Source organism: Pan paniscus, chromosome 9 (genome assembly GCF_029289425.2).
Source record: "Pan paniscus chromosome 9, NHGRI_mPanPan1-v2.0_pri, whole genome shotgun sequence".
Taxonomy (NCBI): domain Eukaryota; kingdom Metazoa; phylum Chordata; class Mammalia; order Primates; family Hominidae; genus Pan; species Pan paniscus.
In genome coordinates this window covers 119,975,844-119,996,056 of record NC_073258.2, presented here as the reverse complement: position 1 = coordinate 119,996,056, position 20,213 = coordinate 119,975,844, and the positions used below count along the sequence as shown (strand labels likewise).

The following is a 20,213-nucleotide window of genomic DNA, read 5'->3' as shown; positions in this document are numbered from 1 at the left end:
TGAGGCAGGAGGATCACTTGAGCCTGGGAAGTTTAGACTGCAGTGAGCCAAGACTGCGCCACTGCACTCCAGCCTGGGCAACAAACAGAGATGCTGATTTAAAATACTCTGTAGGCTGGGTGTGATGGCTCACATCTGTATTTCCCAGCATTTCAGGAAGCTGAGACAGGAGGATCTCTTGACACCAGTAGTTCAAGACCAGCCTGGTCAACACAGCTAGACCCTGTCTCTATTAAAAATAAAAAATTAAAAACCTAGCCAGGCATGGTGGCGAATGCCTGGAGTCCCAGTTACTCAGGAGACTGAGGCGGGAGGATCTCTTGAGCCCAGTATGTTGAGGCTGCAGTGAGCTATGATTGAGCCTTTGCACTCCAACCTGGGCAACAGATCAAGACCCTATCTCTAAATAAATAAATGAAACAAACTCTAGTAAGTCAAGAGTGCATGATGGAATCTCTTGATAACTATTAAAGAATAGAAGGAGTTGTGCTCACTTCAGCAGCTCATACACTACAACTGGAACGATACAGAGATGATTACCATGATTATCATGGCCTCTACGCAAGGATGACACACAAATTCATCAAGCGTTCCATATTACAAAAAAAAAAAAAAAATAGAGGAGTGAAATGGTATAATACAGAGGTTATGCAAATACTAACAGACAGGTGATGTAGCCACTTTCATATATGGCAAAGCAGACTTAAGGCAGGCAAGAAATAGAACTACAGAGTAAAAGAGGTATTTGATTGTAATAAAAACTTACTTAGTATCAAAAATTCTAAATTTCTATGTACCCCAATTACATAGGCTAAATATACAGATAACACAAATAAATATAACTAAAAGGAAAAGAAAAAAACCACAGTCATAGGTGGAGAATTTAACATTCTCCTCTCAGTTATCCAATAGCAGAGAAATTTTAAAAAAGATTCTAGGGAGATACAAGATTTAACACAATTAACAAACTTGACCTCATTAACTTATACAGAATGTTACAACCCAAAAACTGCAAAATACACATTCTTAGGAACTGAGGGTGATACAAATTACCAAATTTTACCATAAACTAGCTGACAGTATGGTTTCTGACCATATTGGAATAAAGCCAGCAGTAACAGAAGGATAACTAGAAAATTTTCAAATATATGAAAATCAGGCAACATATGAATAACTCATACATTAAAGAAGAAATCACAAATAGAAAAAGTATGTATTTTGAACTTAATGAAAATATGACATATCAAAATGGGTGGAATACCGTAAAACATCTGTTTGTGTTCCCCCTAAAACCATCTGTTGAAGCCCTTATTCTCAGTGTGCGCATAGATTTTCATCAATAAACACAGTCAGGCTTCTGTATCCTTGGGTTCCCTGACTGCAACCAAGTTTGGCTCAAAAATACAGTATTCATTAGAGCCCACATACAGGGAGGGCCAACTTTTTATATATGTGGTTCCACAGGGCCAAGTGTGGGACCCGACCATGTGCGTTCTGGTATATGCTGGGGTCTTGGAACTAATCCCCTGCATGCATATATACTGAGGGGTGGCTGTATTTGGAGATGGGGCCTCTAAGGATGTAATTAAGGTTGGATGAAGTCATAAGAATAGGAGGACCCAGATCCAGTAGCATTGGTGTCCTTATAGGAAGAGACCCCAGAGAGCTTGTGCATGCTCGCTCTCTCTCTCTCTCTCTCTATCTGTGCAAACACTGAGGATGGCCATGTAAGGACATAGTGAGATGCAGGAAGAGAGCCCTCACCGGAAAGCCACCATGCAGGCACCCTGATCTCAGACTTCCAGCCTCCAGAACTCAGGGAAAATAAATTTCTGCTATTTAAACCACCCAATAGGTGGTATTTTGCCATGGCAGCCTGAGCAGATCAACACAGCGTCCATTTCACGAAGCTAGGAAAACAGCAAATTAAACTTAAAGAAAGCTGGAAGAATAAAGAGCGCAGAGCAATGAAACAGATGGCAGATATCCAAAATTACTTCCTTGAAAATATTAATAAAATTGACAGGCCCCAGCAAAACAGATCTAGGTACACATATGCAGAGAAAGGAAAAGAAGGAAATACTCTAAAACATAAAATATCATCATTTCTACATGGTGCAAACAGAGATTAATTTTTATTTTCTTTTTTACACTTTTCTGGGTTTTCTCAATTTTCTGCAAGTAAGCTTTTTACAAGTAACAACTCCACTGTACAAAATATAGCTTTAGCAGACTTACCTGGCAGCCAGAGAATAAATGGCATTGGCAGATGAGGAAGGTTTGATTTTGGGGTGGTCACACTCTGGACCTACTAATGGGCTGCTATTCGTACTCTGGAAAGTAAAGAAAAGTGTTGAAAAACAACTTTCCTACCACAGCTGAGCCTCTGCTCTCATTGAACCTTTTCAAAATAACAATAACAGATACAAACCTAACTCTCAATGCCATGCCCAGGGGTTATCATATCTGACCAAACGCTTAGGGGCCTTAAGGCTCCAAAGAACCTTCAAATGTAAAGTTTAGGGAGGTGGAGATCTAGAAAGAGCCAGGGAAATGAACTTTTTGGTTTAATTCTAAAAAGATTTGAGTAAATTGGCTATCTACACAAATACCATTAGTATCTTCAATAATCTATATCCAAACGCAAAATGGTCATTCTATACTGATGCTGCCAGAAAGTCAAACCTAATCCACACTCACTAATTAGGCTATCCACCCCACAGGTACCACTTGAGTGTTACCCATTCTCTGCAACCAAGAGATGCCATTCACTTAGTGCCACAACACTTCTCAACTTCACTCTTCCCATTCTGCCTCCTTGGATTTCTGACTGCCTACTTGCTGATGCTTCCATCAACTGCTCATTTCAAATCCAACAGTCAGCCAGGTAAAAGTTTCGTTTTTACGCGCATGCGGTGCACATGTGGTACTTACCTTTTTTCCCACCCACTGACTGCTTTTCAAGCCTTAACAAGTCTTTATTTCATGCTCTCGAAAGGCTTCGACCTAATCATCTGGCTGCCCACTCTGCTCATAAACAATGATTCTCTCTCTTGCTCATTTAGTACTGGCTACATTAAACCCCTTTGTTATTCTTCAGTCTCTCCCAAACTCACTTGCTTTTTCCTTCATCCTGGAATAATCTCCCCTGGGATCAGCATGGCACATCCTCCTACTGCTACAGGTTTCTGCTCAGAATTGTACTCTATAACTTCACATACCTCCCACTCCTATGCCAGCTTTCTCTATACCCTTCTTTGGGCTATTTTTCTCCATAGCACTTGTGACTGTGAACATACTATGTTATTCAATTAACATGTTTATATTCCATCTTCCTCCCATTAGAATATAAACTTTGTGAGGGCAAGACTTTTGTTGAGTGCATAAATGAACAAAACATCAAATATTCCTCTCCCACCTCTCAGTTCTGGACCCTTTCTTGCATATTTAGACAAAGGACCAATAACCTACCCCCTTCAAATGCTCTTCATTTCCTACCATATAAAATTAAAATTCTTTTGGGAGAGGGTATTCAACTCTCTCTAATCTAGTGTCATGTTCCTTTCCAGTTCTTTCTCCTACTGACAAAATTTCTGCTCTACTTAAAATAACCTAATCATCATTCCACAATACACCTTAGGCATTTCTGTCATTGTGGCTGTTATCAATCTGAAAACCGTATCCACTTTCCAAAGAAATACTTCAGATTCAGATGCCACTCCTTCTATAAAGTCCTCATGATTGCCCTATCTGGGAATAACCTCTTATTTCTCTAAAACTTAAGTGTTTTCTAGTTAGATTACAAATGGCATTTATGAAAGGACATTTACTGCAATATTTACAAACTGCCTCATCTGGTCTGTGAATATACACATTTTTTTTTTGAGACAAAGTTTCACTCTTGTTGCCCAGGCTGGAGTGCAATCACCTGATCTCAGCTCACTGCAACCTCTGCCTCCGGGTTCAAGTGATTCTCCTGCCTCAGCCTCCTGAGTAGCTGGAATTACAGACACCCACCACCAGGCCCAGTTAATTTTTTGTATTTTTAGTAGAGACGGGGTTTCATCATGTTAGCCAGGGTGGTCTCAAACTCCTGACCTCAGGTGATCCACCCGCCTCGGCCTCCTAAAGTGCTGTGATTGCAGGTGTGAGCCACCACGCCCAGCCATATTTCTTGAGGGTAGGAATTATGTTATAGCATCTCTGAATTCCATATAAAACTTATCACAAAATTTCAACCCATAAACTTCTATCCACACATATTTCTTTTTCTTTCTTCTTTTTTTTCAAGACAGGGTCTTACTCTATTGCCTAGGCTGGAGTGCAGTGGTGCAATCATGGCTCACTGAAAGCTTGGCCTCCTGGGCCCAAGCAATATTCCCACCTCAGCCTCCCGAGTAGCTGGAATTACAGGCAAGTGCCACCACGCCCAGCTAATTTTTGTAATTTTTGTAGAGACAGGGTTTCACTATGTCCCCCAGGCTGGTCTCGAAATCCTCGGCTCAAGCGATCCACCCACCTTGGCCTCCCAGATTGCTGGGATTACAGACATGAGCCACTGTGCCTGGCCCACACATATTTCTTAACAGGTTAGATAGTTTCAAAATTAAGACTCACCATGGAGGTATCCAGACTGAACGTGCTTCCAAGCCTAGGCACATCTGGTCTGGGCTCCATTTGTGAGGGCAATGAAAATGGAAGTGAGTGCCGGTTGGTTAATTCTCTTCCTGTCCAGGGATCACTGGAACTTGGGGCAGATACTGGTACTTTGGGGATTGGCCGGGGCAGCCATGAGTCTCCAAGGCGGCTAGAGGGGACAGGGGGCAGTTTGTCTCTGGAGGGACAGTCGCCTGGTGTACAAGGCAAGGGGCGTCTTTGAGGTCGGGATTCTGCTCCAACAGAATATGGCCGGTCTGGAGGCGGTGGTGGTGGAAGATCTCGAAGTGTGGGAGGTACTGGCAATGGTTTGTCTTTATGAAGGGAGCCAGAAGCAGCCTGTGGAAGCAGGGTGAAAGCAAATCAATAAAAACCCACTAGTACACAGCAAAGAATCCAAAAACTGCAGTAATGGAAAATGCTTTACCTTAGAAGCAGTTCCAAGAGCAGAAGCACTTGAGGGAACACATACTCGCTGCGGCAGAAGGTCAAGTCGTGGTGGCACCGGGGGAAGGGAAGCTTGTGGGGCCATGGAGAATGGAGAAGGCGGCCGTTCCACCTAGGGTACATAAAAAATTTAACAGATTACTTTCGTTTGGGGAAATGGCATCTTTCAACTCTCCTAAAGCTGTGGATGGCAAATACCAAGGGAACACTTAAACTACAAATGGGCCAGACCTAGGTTTGAGGTCGCACACACCCTCTTAAAAAACTTCCAGAGACTCTAGCACTTCCTGAATAATTTTTGTGTCACCATAAGAGGGCACTCTCAATCACAGAAACACCATACCCATGGCAAGCTACAGGTAATCTATCTAGGAAGGACAGGGCTACAAAAAGTTTCCTAGCTTACAACTTTAAAAATTACTACAGTTTTCTACCCCCTCATCTTTGGAGAAAGAAAAAAATCTTTTCAAGATTAAAAATAGGAATCCATATAAAAAGTAAGGGGCAGGCCATGCACAGTGGCCCACACCTGTAATACTAACATTTTGGGAGGCAGGAGTTCGAGACCAGTATGGGCAACATAATGAGACCCCCATCTCTACAAAAAATAAAATAAAAAATTAGCTGGGCCATGGTGGCACACAGCTATTTGGGAGGCTAAAGCAGGAAGATTGCTTGAGCCTAGGAGTTTGAGACTGCAGTGAACCATAATCTGGCCACCATACTCCAGCCTGGGCAACAGAGCAAGAGCCTGTCTCGACAAAAAAAAAAAAAAAAAAAAAAAGGATGGCGGTGGGGCGGGGGGTGCAGATATTAACCTCTCAACAAAGTACCTGGGAAAACAATGTTTAAGGGACATAATAAAGAAAGAGATCGATGACGGTGAATTCTCTATGGGTTATTAAGGTAAGAAAGAAGATGAGAGTCGGTACAGTGGCTCACACCTGTAATCCTGCATTTTGGGAGGCAGGAGGATTGCTTGAGGCCAGGAGTTCAAGATCAGCCTTGTCAACATAGTGAGATCCCTCTAAAAAATTTTTTTTAACTAAAAATTTTTTAAGGTGAATTTGTAAAGAAAAATGATCAAGAATATCACTAAAAAGCATCTTGAGTCCTTCCAAAGAAATAAATTATTTCAATTCAAGAATTAAGGCCAGGCGTGGTGGCTCACGCCTGTAATCCCAGCACTTTGGGAGGCTGAGGCGGGTGGATCACAAGGTCAGGAGATCGAGACCATCTTGGCTAACACGGTGAAACCCCGTCTCTACTAAAAATACAAAAAATTAGCCAGGCGCAGTGGCGGGCGCCTGTAGTCCCAGCTATTCAGGAGGCTGAGGCAGGAGAATGGCATGAACCTGGGAGGCGGAGCTTGCAGTGAGCCGAGATAGCGCCACTGCACTCCAGCCTGGGCAAAAGAGCAAGACTCCGTCTCAAAAAAAAAGAAAGAATTAAAAAGGATTAATATTTTCTGTCAATTTGAGCTCTAAAAAATGAGGTACCAAATTAGAAGAAAGAACACATATATAACCTTTTCCATTTCCCTGCCTATAGCAGGCTTAGGAATAGCTGATAAGCTTGTCAAAGTAAGCTGTCAAGAGATACACAGTAATTCATTAAAAAAAAATGCTACTCTGCATTTAAATTCCCCAACAGCAAAGCAACACTGACAGAAAAACAGCCATATTTAGTCATGTTATTAGTGCTGGGTGGTGGATGACAGAAAAGCTCTCATCTTTAACTCTTTGCTTTATCCACATGCTTAAGATAACGGGTTCCCAATTAGCTGACAATGCAGCATGAGCAGCTAAACAGCTCAATGACAAAAGTCAAAGTTACTAGTCAAGCCTCCACTCACTTCATCATAATTATTTTGTCAGTAGCTATATCCTGCTTATTTTTCCCTAAAAGATTCTCATACCTGTATATTTCATTTCATTCTACTTACCAACCCCAGACCTTATTTATTTATGGGAGACAGGGTCTTGCTCTGTAGCCCAGGCTGGACTGCAGCGGCACAAACATGGTGCACTGCAGCCTTGACCTCCTGGGCTCAAGCCATCCTCCTGCCTCAGCCTCTCAAGTAGCTGGGACAAGCTGTGCGCCACCACATGCGGCTTTTTTTTTGGGGGGGGGGGTGGGGGGAAGGCACAGGTAGACGGGATCTTGTCATGTTGCCCAGGGTGGACTCAAACCTCTGGGCTAAAGTGATCCTCCTTGCACTTGGCCTCCCAAAGGGCTGGCATTACAGGCGTGAGCCACCGCGGGTGGCCGTGATTTATTAAAACAACCTAGTGAACTTCCCAACTTGTAGTTTATCTCACCACATCCTTCTGCTTACCACTATCAGCTTAGCCATTCTTAAACACTCACCAACTCAAAAACCACCAGTAACTCCCAATTTGCCCTGTTACAAAATCTCACCCTCCTGCCCAGCTTTCACAAGTCTTTCTAATCTGGTCTCTGCAACCAAAGAAAGGTATTTCCCACAACTCCCTAACCAACATCAACGCTGCTCTATTCAGGCTCATCTCCTCAGTGTTTCCTGCACATTCTAATGATTATTTCGACTTCCGTATCATTCTTTAAATCCTTTCCCCATTCTGGAAGGCCCTCTCTGCCGATCATCAATCCTTCTCTCGTTCCTTAGGCACAGAGGGTTGAACTAATCATATTTTAAAATTCATGTCTCAACATCATAATGGATCCTTGCAGTAGTCTTTTTTTTTTTTTTTTGAGATGGAGTCTCACTCTTGTTGCCCAGGCTGGAGTGCAATAGTGCGATCTCAGCTCGCTGCAACCTCTGCCTCCCAGGTTCAAGCCATTCTCTGGCCTCAGCCTCCCAAGTAACTGGGATTATAGGCATGCGCCACCATGCCTGGCTAATTTTCGTATTTTTAGTAGAGACAGGGTTTCACCACACTGGCCAGGCTGGTATGGAACTTCTGATCTCAGGTGATCTGCCCGCTTCGGCCTCCCGAAGTGCTGGGATTACACGCGTGAGCCACCGCATCCGGCCGCAATATTCTTTTATCATAGCATATAAGGCTCCAGAAAAGGTGGAACCTTTATAAATTTATAAATGGAAAATAAGTGATCAGAGAAATACGAACATTTCCAAGACTTCAAGACTTAAAGGACATAAATATCCAAATAGAAAGGGTTTATTACATACCTAGCTCAATGAAAGAAAGGAAACCCACAACAAACAAACCAAAAATACCCTTACAATTTTCATCAAATCAAGGATGAGGAAAATATCTTAAAAGCTTCTGTTGGGCCAGGTGCAGTGGCTCACACCTGTAATCCCAGCACTTTGGGAGGCCGAGGCAGGCGGATCACAAGGTCAGGAGATCAAGACCATCCTGGCTAACATGGTGAAACCCTGTTTCTACTAAAAATACAAAAAAAAAATTAGCCGGGCGTGGTGGCAGGCGCCTGTAGTCCCAGCTACTCAGGAGGCTGAGGCAGGAGAATGGTGTGAACCCGGGAGGCAGAGGTTGCAGTGAGCCGAGATTGCGCCACTGCACTCCAGCCTGGGTGACAGAGCGACTCCGTCTCAAAAAAAAAAAAAAGAGGCTTTTGGTGACAGAGGGAAAGGAAGCACTGAAAAGCAAAAATACATTAGAAGCTAGAAGTCAGTGAAGCCTTAACAATTTAGAGCAGAATATTTATTAATCTAGAATTCTGTAACTAGTCAATTCACGTTTGAGGGTTGAATAAAGGCATTTTAAGATACCAAAGATCTCAAGAAGTTTCTCTCTCACCCTTTCACAGAAAGCTACTTTAAGGACATAAACAAAGAAGTAAAGCAAAAAAGAGGAAAACATGGGAACCAAGGTACTCCAACAGAGGAGAGGCAATGAAGTCCCATGAGGATGGCGAGGGGACACCTCAGGGTGACAAGTAGTGTGGCACAGGAATAACTGGAGCAGACTGGAGCGGAACACAGATGACTCCTATTTCCTACAAAGCAGTACACGGTATCACATACTACTATACTAACAGATTTTATTTCATAGAAACTATATTGAGAGGATGTTTGAGAGTATGATATGATTTGGTAGTGACAGGTACAAACTAAAAACTAAGAAAATAAAAATAATTATACCAGGAAAAGCAGCAAGTTGTATAAGAAAGCAAAAGTAATTATTGTATAGTATGTTACTTGGCACAGTAAGGAGTGAAATCATGTAAACATTAGTACTAAGCCAAATTCAAGTAACTGTAGTGGGAGGATATGGGGTAGGGAGGAGGGAGATATAAGAGACCTAAACCCTCTCCCACAACATCTGAGGTGAAGAGATCAAGAATCCAGAAAAAGCAGTATAAGCACATGGTTAAGAAACACAGAGGTAGTAAACAGTTTCAAGAATTAAAACTCTGAACGAGGGGACAGAGAGGTGCTGGAGGGGGCAGAGGCAGGGAACCAATGTTTTTGTAAGTTTTTTTAGCAATTCTTTTAAACCTTAAAAAAAAATCCATGTGCATTCACCAACTGTAAGTAGATTCAGTATATTAAAAACAAATCAAAATAAAACAACAAACAACATCTACCAGGATGTGAAGAAACAGGCATTCTCATTCTTTTCCATACCTTCAAGAGTGATTTCAAGACCAAAAAAGGGGGATAAACTTTAATAACTAACCAAAAGTTAAATATTTTCACTCAAATTATTTTACTCATACAAAATATATAATGAACTATAAAGTACAAGGAATAAAACATCCATATACTTACCTACCATCCAGCTAAAAAACAAAATACCATTATCACTGTGATATTCCCATAAGCCCCTCTGTTAATTATAACCTCCCGCCTATCACAGTTGAAATACACACTCCCTTATGCAGCAATCCCACTGCTAGCCTAGACAGACTTGTAAAAGCAGGCCAATATACATAAGCCTGCAAACAATATCAATGTTCATTAAAAGGAAGACAAAATAAATTATGGAATGGCCAAATGACAAAATACATGAGGCTGGTTTTTTTTCTGTTTACATTTCTACAGATGGCTAGGGAAAGTGTGTTCCTTTACTTCTTTCCTCTAAACTCCTATCCGACTTATAGTGTACCCAACAATTTGGAACAATGTTCACTGTCTGCCTTGTGTTGAAGTGTTTCACCTGCACATATGTCCTTTTCCTAAATAAAACGATTAGCTCCTTGAAAGCCTTGTCTTAGACTTATCCCATATAGCACTCAACCATCTAGCACAACAAACACTTTGAAAAAGTAATAAGTATTAATTGTAAAAAATTCAAATATTCCGCAGAATTTAAGTGCTCTGAATTCCTATCCTCAGAAATAACAGTGATTAGTTTGGTATGTAGTCATCCAGTTTTTCTACGTATATGCTTAAAAATTTTTTTTTACAGAAATAAGTCACACTACACATTGTATACAATTACTATTTATTTATGAGACAGGGTCTCGCTCTGTCACCCAACCTAGAGTGCAGTGGTACAATCACAACTCACTCCCGCCTTGAATTCCTGGGATCAAGCAATCCTCCTGTCTCAGTCTCCAGACTAGTTAGAACTACAGGCGTACACCATCATGCCCAGCTATTTTTTTTTTTAGGGGGGGGCATGGGGGCAGTGGTGGTAAAGATACGGTCTTGCTATGTCGAATTGCTGGGCTCAACTGATCCTCCAGCCTTGGCCTCCAGAGTAGTTAGAACTACAGGTGCACAACACCATACCCAGCTTTTTTTTGTTTTGGAGTCAGGGGTAGAGATAGGGTCTCACTATATTGCCAAGGCTGGCCTCAAACTGGGCTCAACTGATCCTCCAGCCTCAACCTCCCAAAGTACTGGGATTATAGGCATGAGCTATAGGCATGCCCAGCCCCAACCTTCTAATGCCAAGACTCCATTAAAATAAAAAAAAAAGGGAACAGAACTTATTCTAGTTGCATTAGCAAAAGAGGGTCCAGTTCTTTTATTTCTCCCTCATATTCTCCACCAACAGATATGAATAAAGTCTTAGTCCTAAAAAATACAGACAGTAAGAACATGGGCCTTAAGCTGGAATGCCTGGTCATAGATGCAGCTCACAGATGCTTCAACCTACTAGCTGTGTGATCTTCGGCAAATTCCTTAACCTCTTTGTGCCTCAGTTTCTTCATCTGTTAAATAAGGATAATAGTAGTATGTACTCATAGGGCTGTAGTAAAGATTATATGAGTAAAAAACAAGTAAAGTGCTTAACACAATATGTGTCATATAGTAAATGCTCAATAAATATTAGCTATTAATACTACCTATCATTGTAGTTTGGATATCGTTAAGTGTTTTACGGCTTTAGAACACAACTCACAATGGATTTTGCCAGTCTCCTAAACTGCCATCTTACCTTGGCACCAGCCAATTCCTTCATCATGAAGAGAGTATCATCAGCTCGTTCATCATCATCATCATCGTAATTTGGGGAGGGAGCTCCCTCTGCTCCTTGCCTCAACAGGCTGCCACTCCCTCTAGGATCAAACGGATCTACCACGATGGGTTCAGTACCTTTAATTTCACATCGGCAGAAAGGACAGCCCTGACCTTCTGATTCCTGCAGAAGAAGCAAAAGATAGTAACAGATGCATCTGAAAATACTTAAAATATTAATCTACTAGAAAATACATTTCCTAGAGATTAAAAAAAAGTAAAAGTTTAAACCTAACCCCAAAAGCCAGGCCACCCCTTATATCAGTAAAGGCTATATAATACCGAATTTTCCAAGGTGATTACATAGCTGAAAAAAGTCGCTGTTTAGATCCGTACCTGCCAGGATGTAAGACAGGATGTGCACATGAGGTGTCCACAGGGCTCAATCTTTACATCCTTATCATTTTCAGCACATATTTTACATAGTTGGAATGTGGAGCCCATCTCACAGTATAATTCATATTGTTCCTTTGATTAAAAAAAATTAAAAGACTATTAGTTGAATAAATAACTGCAATTATAAATGTTAACAGAAAAAGTGAAGACTTGTTTCCTATACAAATTTTGCTTATATAAAAATGTCACAACAGTGGTTTATTTTCTATTAAACCAGAAAGCATCTAGTCTGGGTCCTATTTTAAGCTCCAGGGTTTAAAGTGAAACCACATACACACAAATACACTAATCTAGTCGATGGGTTCCAATGAATTCAATTATGCTGTCAGTTCTATAAAGAATATACTAAAGCTTGTGTCCAGTGATATGGTTATAATGTGAAACAAAACTCACCTGGGTCACTTTGATATGGTCTTGGGGAGTTGGTTCACATAAGCCAGTCAGATCAGGATTCTGATTTCGTCCATCAGGAAACAAATAGCTGTAAAGAGTAATCAACCCTGGGTTTTATTGAAGCCAATTTACCAGTGCTTGCTAATATAGACAAATGGAATCTGGGAGTTTCTCCATTCTAAAAGGGCAACGTGGTGTAAGTATAAAGATAAATCTTACTTTAAAAAAAAAATACTTCCAAAAAATAATACTTCAAAAAAATAAAAAACACAGAACAGTTTAAAGGTATTCTCCAAAAACTATTATTCCTTCTCCAGGTAACAATGCCATAGGCTCTATCTTTTAATCAAGGGGTTGGTTAGCAAAGCTTTTCTGTAAAGGGCCAGATAGAAAATCATTTAGGATTTGTAGGCCACATTTAGTCTGTGTCACATATTCTTCTCTGATTGTTTTTTTCAAAACGACTCTTAGGAAAAGCTATCTTGGCTCCCCGGGAGAACAAACAGGTGGCCCATGGGTCACAGTTTACCAACCCATTTTTAATCAATGGATGGCCACCAGATAGAAATTCTTTGTGTGTGTGTGTGTGTGTGTGTGTGTGTGTGTGTGTGTGTGTGACAGATTCTTATTTTTTTTTGAGGTTGCAGTGAGTGATCTTGGCTCACTGAAACCTCCGCCTCCTGGATTCAAGTGATTCTCCTGCCTCAGCCTCCCAAGTAGCTGGGATTACAGGCACCCACCACCACGTCCGGCTAACTTTTTGTACTTTTAGTACAGACAGGGTTTTGCCATGTTGGCCAGGCTGGTCTTGAACTCCTGACCTCAGGTGATCCACCCGTCTCAGCCTCCCAAAGTGCTGGGATCACAGGTGTGAACCACTGCACCCGGCTTAACTTCTTAGTTTAAACTGCATTTGCTTTTGATCAAAGAAGGTTTACAGGTTTAAGAAAATGAGAGACACCAATTTAAAAGCAATGTAACAATATGCAAATTAAGCTACTGAGATCATCTACCAGGGAGATCCACAGTTTCTAACATCAAACTGTTCTGACATTTGGGGCAGCACTCCTTTCAGTCCCAATGCTATTGTAAGTAAAAGATAATGTATAATATAAAATGTATTTTCCTAATCACTTCAAAACATAAGCTAGTTTTCTGCCATCTGGTCAACTGTTAGTATTTTTAAGTGTTCACCAACTGATAATTAATTTGAATTCTCAAAGGAATAGCAATTCTGGAATAAATAAGGACTTAGTTATAAACAGCAGCATAGGTTACAGTAGCCCAAGGCCTGAAGAAATGCTGCTGAACAAAAGCGAAGTGAGGATGAAAGCAGATGAAGGCCACTGAGGCCTATGGCCATTAGGAACATTGAATCACTTGAATGCCGGCTAGTTAAATAACTGGTCAAATTTCCCGCTAATTGGTATATTTTAAAACCTAACACAGGCTTGAAAATAAGTTAACATTTGGAAAAAAGAAAGATAAAATTTATTTATGGTAATAACTGAAGTGGTAGAGAATAATTTCACTCATGGAATCCCTAAAAAAGAAAAACAAAAGTCTTCCAGGACCTGAAGGTCAAATCAATATCATCTGTTAATATTTTCCTCAATCTTAGTCTGCAGTTTAAGAAACCTGGAATAAAGTCATTAATGATGAGGTTGGACAGCCCCTAAGTTCCTAGACTCTAACAGATGGTATGCAGTAGGTACTCACAAGCCTTCCCTGAAGCCATCAATCAGTGCTTGGAAGAGAGGTTTATTGTGAGGGATTGTCTGGAGAATGTTCCCATCAGCAGTAACATACCCAATAGCCCACTGACCCAGACGAGTACAGCTCAGCCGGAAGATATAACTATGAACAGACATAAACAGAAGCTTTAGTAGATTATGCTGGTATTAGGGTGGAAGGCAAGGCAAGATACAGACAAAAATCAAAAGAACCGTCAAGAATAACAATAACTTTCTTTCTTTTTTTTTTTTTTTAAGATGGAGTCTGGCTCTGTCACCCAGGCTAGAGTGCAGTGGCACAATCTCAGCTCACTGCAGCCTCCACCTCCTGGGTTCAAATGATTCTCCTGCCTCAGCCTCCTGAGTAGCTGGGACTACAGTATGTGCCACCACACCTGGCTAGTTTTTGTATTTTTAGTAGAGATGGGGTTTCGCCATGTTGGCCAGGCCAGTCTTAAACTTCTGATCTCAAGTATCTGCCCACCTTGGCCTCCCAAAGTGCTGGGATTACAGGCGTGAGCCACCACACCCAGCCAAGAATAACTACTTCTGAGCTTCAAGTCAGTGACAAGAAAAAAGAAAGAAAATATTTTTAAAAAGAGAGTAACTTCTTCCATGACTCCACACCAGAAGCAAAAGACACATAAACTCTATTCTTTTTTTGTTTTTGTTGTTTTTGAGATGGGGTTTCGCTCTTGTTGCCCAGGCTAGAGTGCAATGACATGATCTCGGCTCACTGCAACCTCCACCTCCCAGGTTCAAGTGATTCTCCTGCCTCAGCCTCCTGAGTAGCTGGGATTACAGGCACCCGCACCACACCTGGATAATTTTTGTATTTTTAGTAGAGACAGGGTTTTACCACTTTGGCCAGGCTGGTCTCAAACTCCTGACCTCGTGATCTGCCCGCCTCGGCCTCCCAAAGTGCTGGGATAACAGGGGTGAGCCACTGTGCCCGGCCATAAACTCAATGCTTAAGTGGCCTGAAAACATTTATCAAATTATAGGATCTGAATTAAGTCAATATGTCTGATAAACAGGTATCAATCCTATTGCAGAATCTTGGCTATTGCGAAACTAATAAAGGTCATGTTTCTTCTATACTAGCAGAAGTCTCAAGATAACGAAATTCAGAAGAATAAATCTCTTTGCGTCATTGCACTGACCTGCCAGGTTTGTGAATGAATTTCTGGAGCCGAGCTTTCACTTCGTCATACGTCAAAAAAGCCATGTAGCCAGGATGAGTTACAGCGAGGCTGTTCCAATTCCTGAGCAAAGAGGACCAGGGCTAAAGAAACGAGATCAATCACAGACTATTCAGGTCAGATGTACAACCAACTCAGAGGGCAATGAGAAAAAAAAAAAAAAACACCAACTCTCAATTCATTGTCAGAAATTTTTAATTATACCATCACTCAGAGAGAAGACACACGTGTTCAGGAGATTAAAAACTCTGAAAAGCTACGAAGAAAAGAATATATGCTTATAGGGGGAAACTTAACGATACAAAATGAAAATTCTAGAATTTGTAAAGCAGCTCTAATTAACAGTAGTGGGGTTGAACAACAACAAACTGAAAACCAGGATAGGGCCTATAGGTGCAACTAATAAGTTCCAAATAAATGTGTATGCAAATTGGCACAGACTACACCAGAGAAAGCGTTATTTTTAGAGAAAAAGAAAGGAGTTGTTTTTGAAGCATCTAAACATCTCAATATTAACAGTCAATTTCAATAAAACAGGAGAAACAGTTGCAAACATACATAAATATCCAATATCAGAAAACTAATATATCCATATTCTGGCCATTCTACAAACATTAAAATGATACAAAAGAAGAATATTCAATAACAAGGAAAGATGTGAGGAGAAGAAAGCAGTTGGTATAGCTGTCATTTTCACTATATATACATACACACACATACATATATTTTTAATATGAGATAGTTTTAATCTTTTTTTTGGCATAGTTCCTAAAATGAATTAAAATACTTTCATACAGACAAAAACCCCAAATGTTATTTAAAAAAAAAAAAAAAGCTTTCTCTTCAGCAAAGTAGCAGTAACCAGTTTAGTCAACTTTTTTAGTATCCTACCTGAAAGAGTCGGGTAAAGATGTCAAATTCAAAAACCGAAATATAATCATTGCAGGTCAGATCAATAGTGGATTTCAGAGCCATGGCCTCCAGCCCAGAACTGATGGGATGCACTTCATGTAGAGCCTGTCGAAAGCTCTTCCAAGGGACTATCGTCCTGGGGTGGGGGTGGAGAGGAGGCATAAAGTGAAATAACAGAGATAATTCCAGGCATCGCCATAATCAAGGAAAGGAAGGAGAGCCACATTAAGCTCTCAATACCAATTTCAATTCTCGTAATTCAAAATACAGGTCAACTTCTTTAAGAAAAGAAAGAAGGGGACCAGGAGCCATGGTGCATGCCTTTAGGAGGCCCAGCACTTTGAGAGGCCAAAGTGGGCAGATTGCTTGAGCCCAGACTGGGCAATATGGTGAAACTTTGTCTCTACAAAAACAAATAAACAAAATTAGCCAGACTAATTAGTTCCAGCTACTCTGGAGGATGAGGTGGGAAAATCACTTGAACTTTGGAGGCAGAGGTTGCAAGTGAGATCGTGCCACTGCACTACAGCCTGGGCAACAGAGTGAAACCTTGCTGCAAAAAAAGAAAAGAAAAATAAAAAATAATTTACAAATAAAGACCAGGTCTTGTAATGTCATCCAGGGTAGTAGTCTCAAACTTCTGGCCTCAAGAAATCCTCCTGCCTTGGCCACCTAAAGTGCTGGGACTACAGGAGTGAGCCACTGTGCCTGGCCAAAAATGAAGGCCTTTAAAGAGAAACTTGGGCCTAGCACAGTGGCTCACGCTTGTAATCCTAGTACTTTGAGAGGCCAGGGGGAAAGATTATTTGAGGCCAGGACCTCAAGACCAGCCTGGGTAACACAGCAAAATCCTGTCTCTGCAAATTAGCTGGGCCTGGCAGCACACACGTGTAGTCCCAGCTACTTGGGAGAACTGCTTGAATCCAAGAGTTTGAGGCTGCGATGAGCTATGATTGATTGTATCACTGCACACCAGACTAGGCAAGAGAGTGACATCCTGTCTCAAAAAAAAAAAAAAAAGTAACACGACAAAACCCAGGATATTTATATTTATACTTAAAAATACAAGCTTGACGCATAAATCAACCTATATAATATATAGAGAGACAATACAGCAAAACGGAAAAGGTAAGCCACAGACTGGGAGAAGATATTTGTAATGTAAGTAACTAACAAAGAACTAGTAACCTATAATAAGAGAAAGATAAACCACTCAATAAGAAAATGGGTAAATCAGAAATAGGAACAGGCAAGTAAGAATAAGAATCTTGACTGGTCATAAAGGTGAGAAGAAGCTCAATCTCCCTTCTCATCAGGGAATATAAAGCAAAATATTACACCAATTCACATCGCCAGCGTTAGCCACATTGTGGGGCTACCGTAAAATATGAACTGGTACACCATTTTGGAAAGAAATTGGACAATACTTAGCAAAGCAAAAGATGTAAAACCCCAAGACTTAGCAATTCCACTCCTACATATGTAAATAAAGACAATTTCTTGCATATGAAGACAACTTAGATATTGCTCACTGCTGATAGCAAATAATGTGAAATGTACATGTCCATTAAGAGCAGAATGGGGCTGGGCATGGTGGCTCACGCCTGTAATCCCAGCACTTTGGGATGCCGAAGCAGGTGGATCACGAGGGTCAGAAGTCGAGACCATCCTGGCTGACATGGTGAAACCCTGTCTCTATTAAAAATGCAAAAAATTAGCCGGGCGTGGTGGCAGGCACCTATAGTCCCAGCGACTCAGGAGGCTGAGGCAGGAGAATGGCATGAACCCAGGAGGCAGAGCTTGCAGTAAGTGGAGATCGCACCACTGCACTCCAGCCTGGGCAACAGAGCAAGACTCCGTCTCAAAAAAAAACCCACAATGGATGGGAAGAGAAAGGGAAGACTATTCAAAGAGCATGGGTTTCAATTTAATCTGCAAAACTATTTTTTAAAAACAATGAACAGAGCAAAAACTTAATATTTAACCAAAGCCAGGAAATACATACACATATATTACTTTTCTCAGAGTTCCCAAATTTTAAATATTTCATTAGTAAAAAAGTAAAGAAAAAACTCGTAAGCTTTAGTTTTTCATAGTTCAAATTCATTATTCTGAGACGTACTTTTCCCCAAAAGCTTTTCTCCAAAATTCCGCAGCATCTGCTTTAGTAATCCGAAATGTGTCTCCCTGAAAGAGTCCACTTGGAAAGATTCCTTTTAGTTCTGCCAGCATGTGGCTGAAGATGAGGGACAGTTTGGTTAGGTTTCGCCTACAAATGATCAGAATGCAATAATTAAACACATAAAATTATTTTTATTTTAAATGCACCAAATTCACCATACAAGATGTATAATTAACATGAATATTAAAATACATTTAGAAAGAACCTCTTCAAATATTCTTTCTGGCCAGTATTATTCAAGGATATAAAAAAGTAGAGAAGAGAAAAGAAACGCGCTGTTGAGGATGTTACATATTCAGTGATCTTGTTCTTTATTTAAAGAAGGGTTTTAGAAACTTTTTGCTGTAAGATCATATGAAAGATACAAATACAATGAAGAAATACTGTTGCATTCACTGCCTCCACTTGTATCTCCTCCATTCAAATAGATATTATGAAGTAAACAAGAGAAAAAATTTAGTCATATATCTTAAAGCTTTTAATCTTGAATTAATAAAGCTTAATAGCTAAGCATGAACATGGACAAATTTACTTTTTTAGGATGACCGGTAAGAGAATTCAACAAATAAGTGTAAGAACTTATGCACTGCTATAATCACTCTATCACAAAAGAAAAAATGTTAGGAAACCAATGTATTATTTCCTGCTTTGCAGGTGTATTTATCAAGTATATTTATCATCATAGAACATATCTAAATAAAAGATAAATAAGTCTTAATAAAAAGAATTTTTAAGTATCCAGACCTAATAAATGCTTTCTTTCACTAAACCAGACCTTAAAGAGATAAATTTTACCCAAACTCCTCTTCCTTTACCAAAAATGAGATGCTAACATCCAAACCACACAAAAATTTCTACGTAAGTGCATATGCTACTGTTAACAATTACTTAATTTTGTTCTCACAACCTGTTTAATGGATATGGTTATAAAGATATCACACAGGCCGAGAGCGGTGCCTCACGCCTGTAATCCCAGCACTACAGGACGCCAAAGTGGGCGATCACTTGCAGTCAGGAGTTCAAGACCAGCCTGGCCAATGTGGCGAAACCCTGTCTCTACTAAAAAATATAAAAATTAGCTGAGCATGGTGGTGTGCACCTGTAACCTCAGCTACTTGGGAGGGCTGAGGCAGGAGAATCCCTTGAACCCAGGAGGCAGAGGTTGCAGTGAGATGAGTTTGTGTCACCGCACTCCAGCCTGGGCAACAGAGCGAAACTCCACCTCAAAAAAAAAAAAAAAAAAAAAAAGATGTCACACAGTACCATTTAACATACCAGATGTAGTCTCTACTTTTCCATGTGTCCTTTGATCAGATTACCTTTGTTCTCTTTAATGCTATTGCCACAGAAACAGGATACAGATGATATAGATACTATTACACTAAACAAGCTACTGAATACGTGTCTATTTTCCTTTGACCCAATAATTTGTATTTATGTATTCAAAAGTTTATTCTTGTCATATAAATGTACTTTATTTATTTATTTATTTTGAGACGGAGTCTCGCTCTGTCGCCTGGGCTGGAGTGCAGTGGCGCAATCTCGGCTCACTGCAAGCTCCACCTCCCGGGTTCACGCCATTCTCCTGCCTCTGCCTCCCAAGTAGCTGGGACTACAGGCGCCCGCCACCATGCCCAGCTAATTTTTTTGTTATTTTTAGCAGAGATGGGGTTTCACCGTGTTAGCCAGGATGGTCTTCATCTCCTGACCTCGTGATCTGCCCGCCTCGGCCTCCCAAAGTGCTGGGATTACAAGCGTGAGCCACCGCGCCCGGCATAAATGTACTATAAAATTTCAAGTCAAATCGTGATCCATTACTGACTGCCTAACAATCCTCTATTAGGAACAGATTTTTC

General features: G+C 40.7%; 1 protein-coding gene and 1 pseudogene across 1 annotated transcript in view; one reads left to right on the top strand and one right to left on the bottom strand.

Moving 5' to 3' along the window:
- Positions 1-20,213, bottom strand: part of CBL (Cbl proto-oncogene) — a 104,520-nt gene that overhangs the window by 19,834 nt on the left and 64,473 nt on the right. The window contains exons 3-12 of the mRNA XM_003819995.5: positions 18,298-18,444; positions 16,155-16,311; positions 15,225-15,346; positions 14,048-14,185; positions 12,329-12,416; positions 11,876-12,007; positions 11,460-11,663; positions 5,084-5,215; positions 4,618-4,995; positions 2,239-2,333 (exon numbers count right to left, since the gene is read on the bottom strand). Of these exons, the coding sequence (XP_003820043.3) occupies positions 2,239-2,333; positions 4,618-4,995; positions 5,084-5,215; positions 11,460-11,663; positions 11,876-12,007; positions 12,329-12,416; positions 14,048-14,185; positions 15,225-15,346; positions 16,155-16,311; positions 18,298-18,444 (1,593 nt within the window). The remainder of the gene's footprint in view (positions 1-2,238; positions 2,334-4,617; positions 4,996-5,083; positions 5,216-11,459; positions 11,664-11,875; positions 12,008-12,328; positions 12,417-14,047; positions 14,186-15,224; positions 15,347-16,154; positions 16,312-18,297; positions 18,445-20,213) is intronic.
- LOC112441231 (U6 spliceosomal RNA) lies at positions 487-602 on the top strand (annotated as a pseudogene).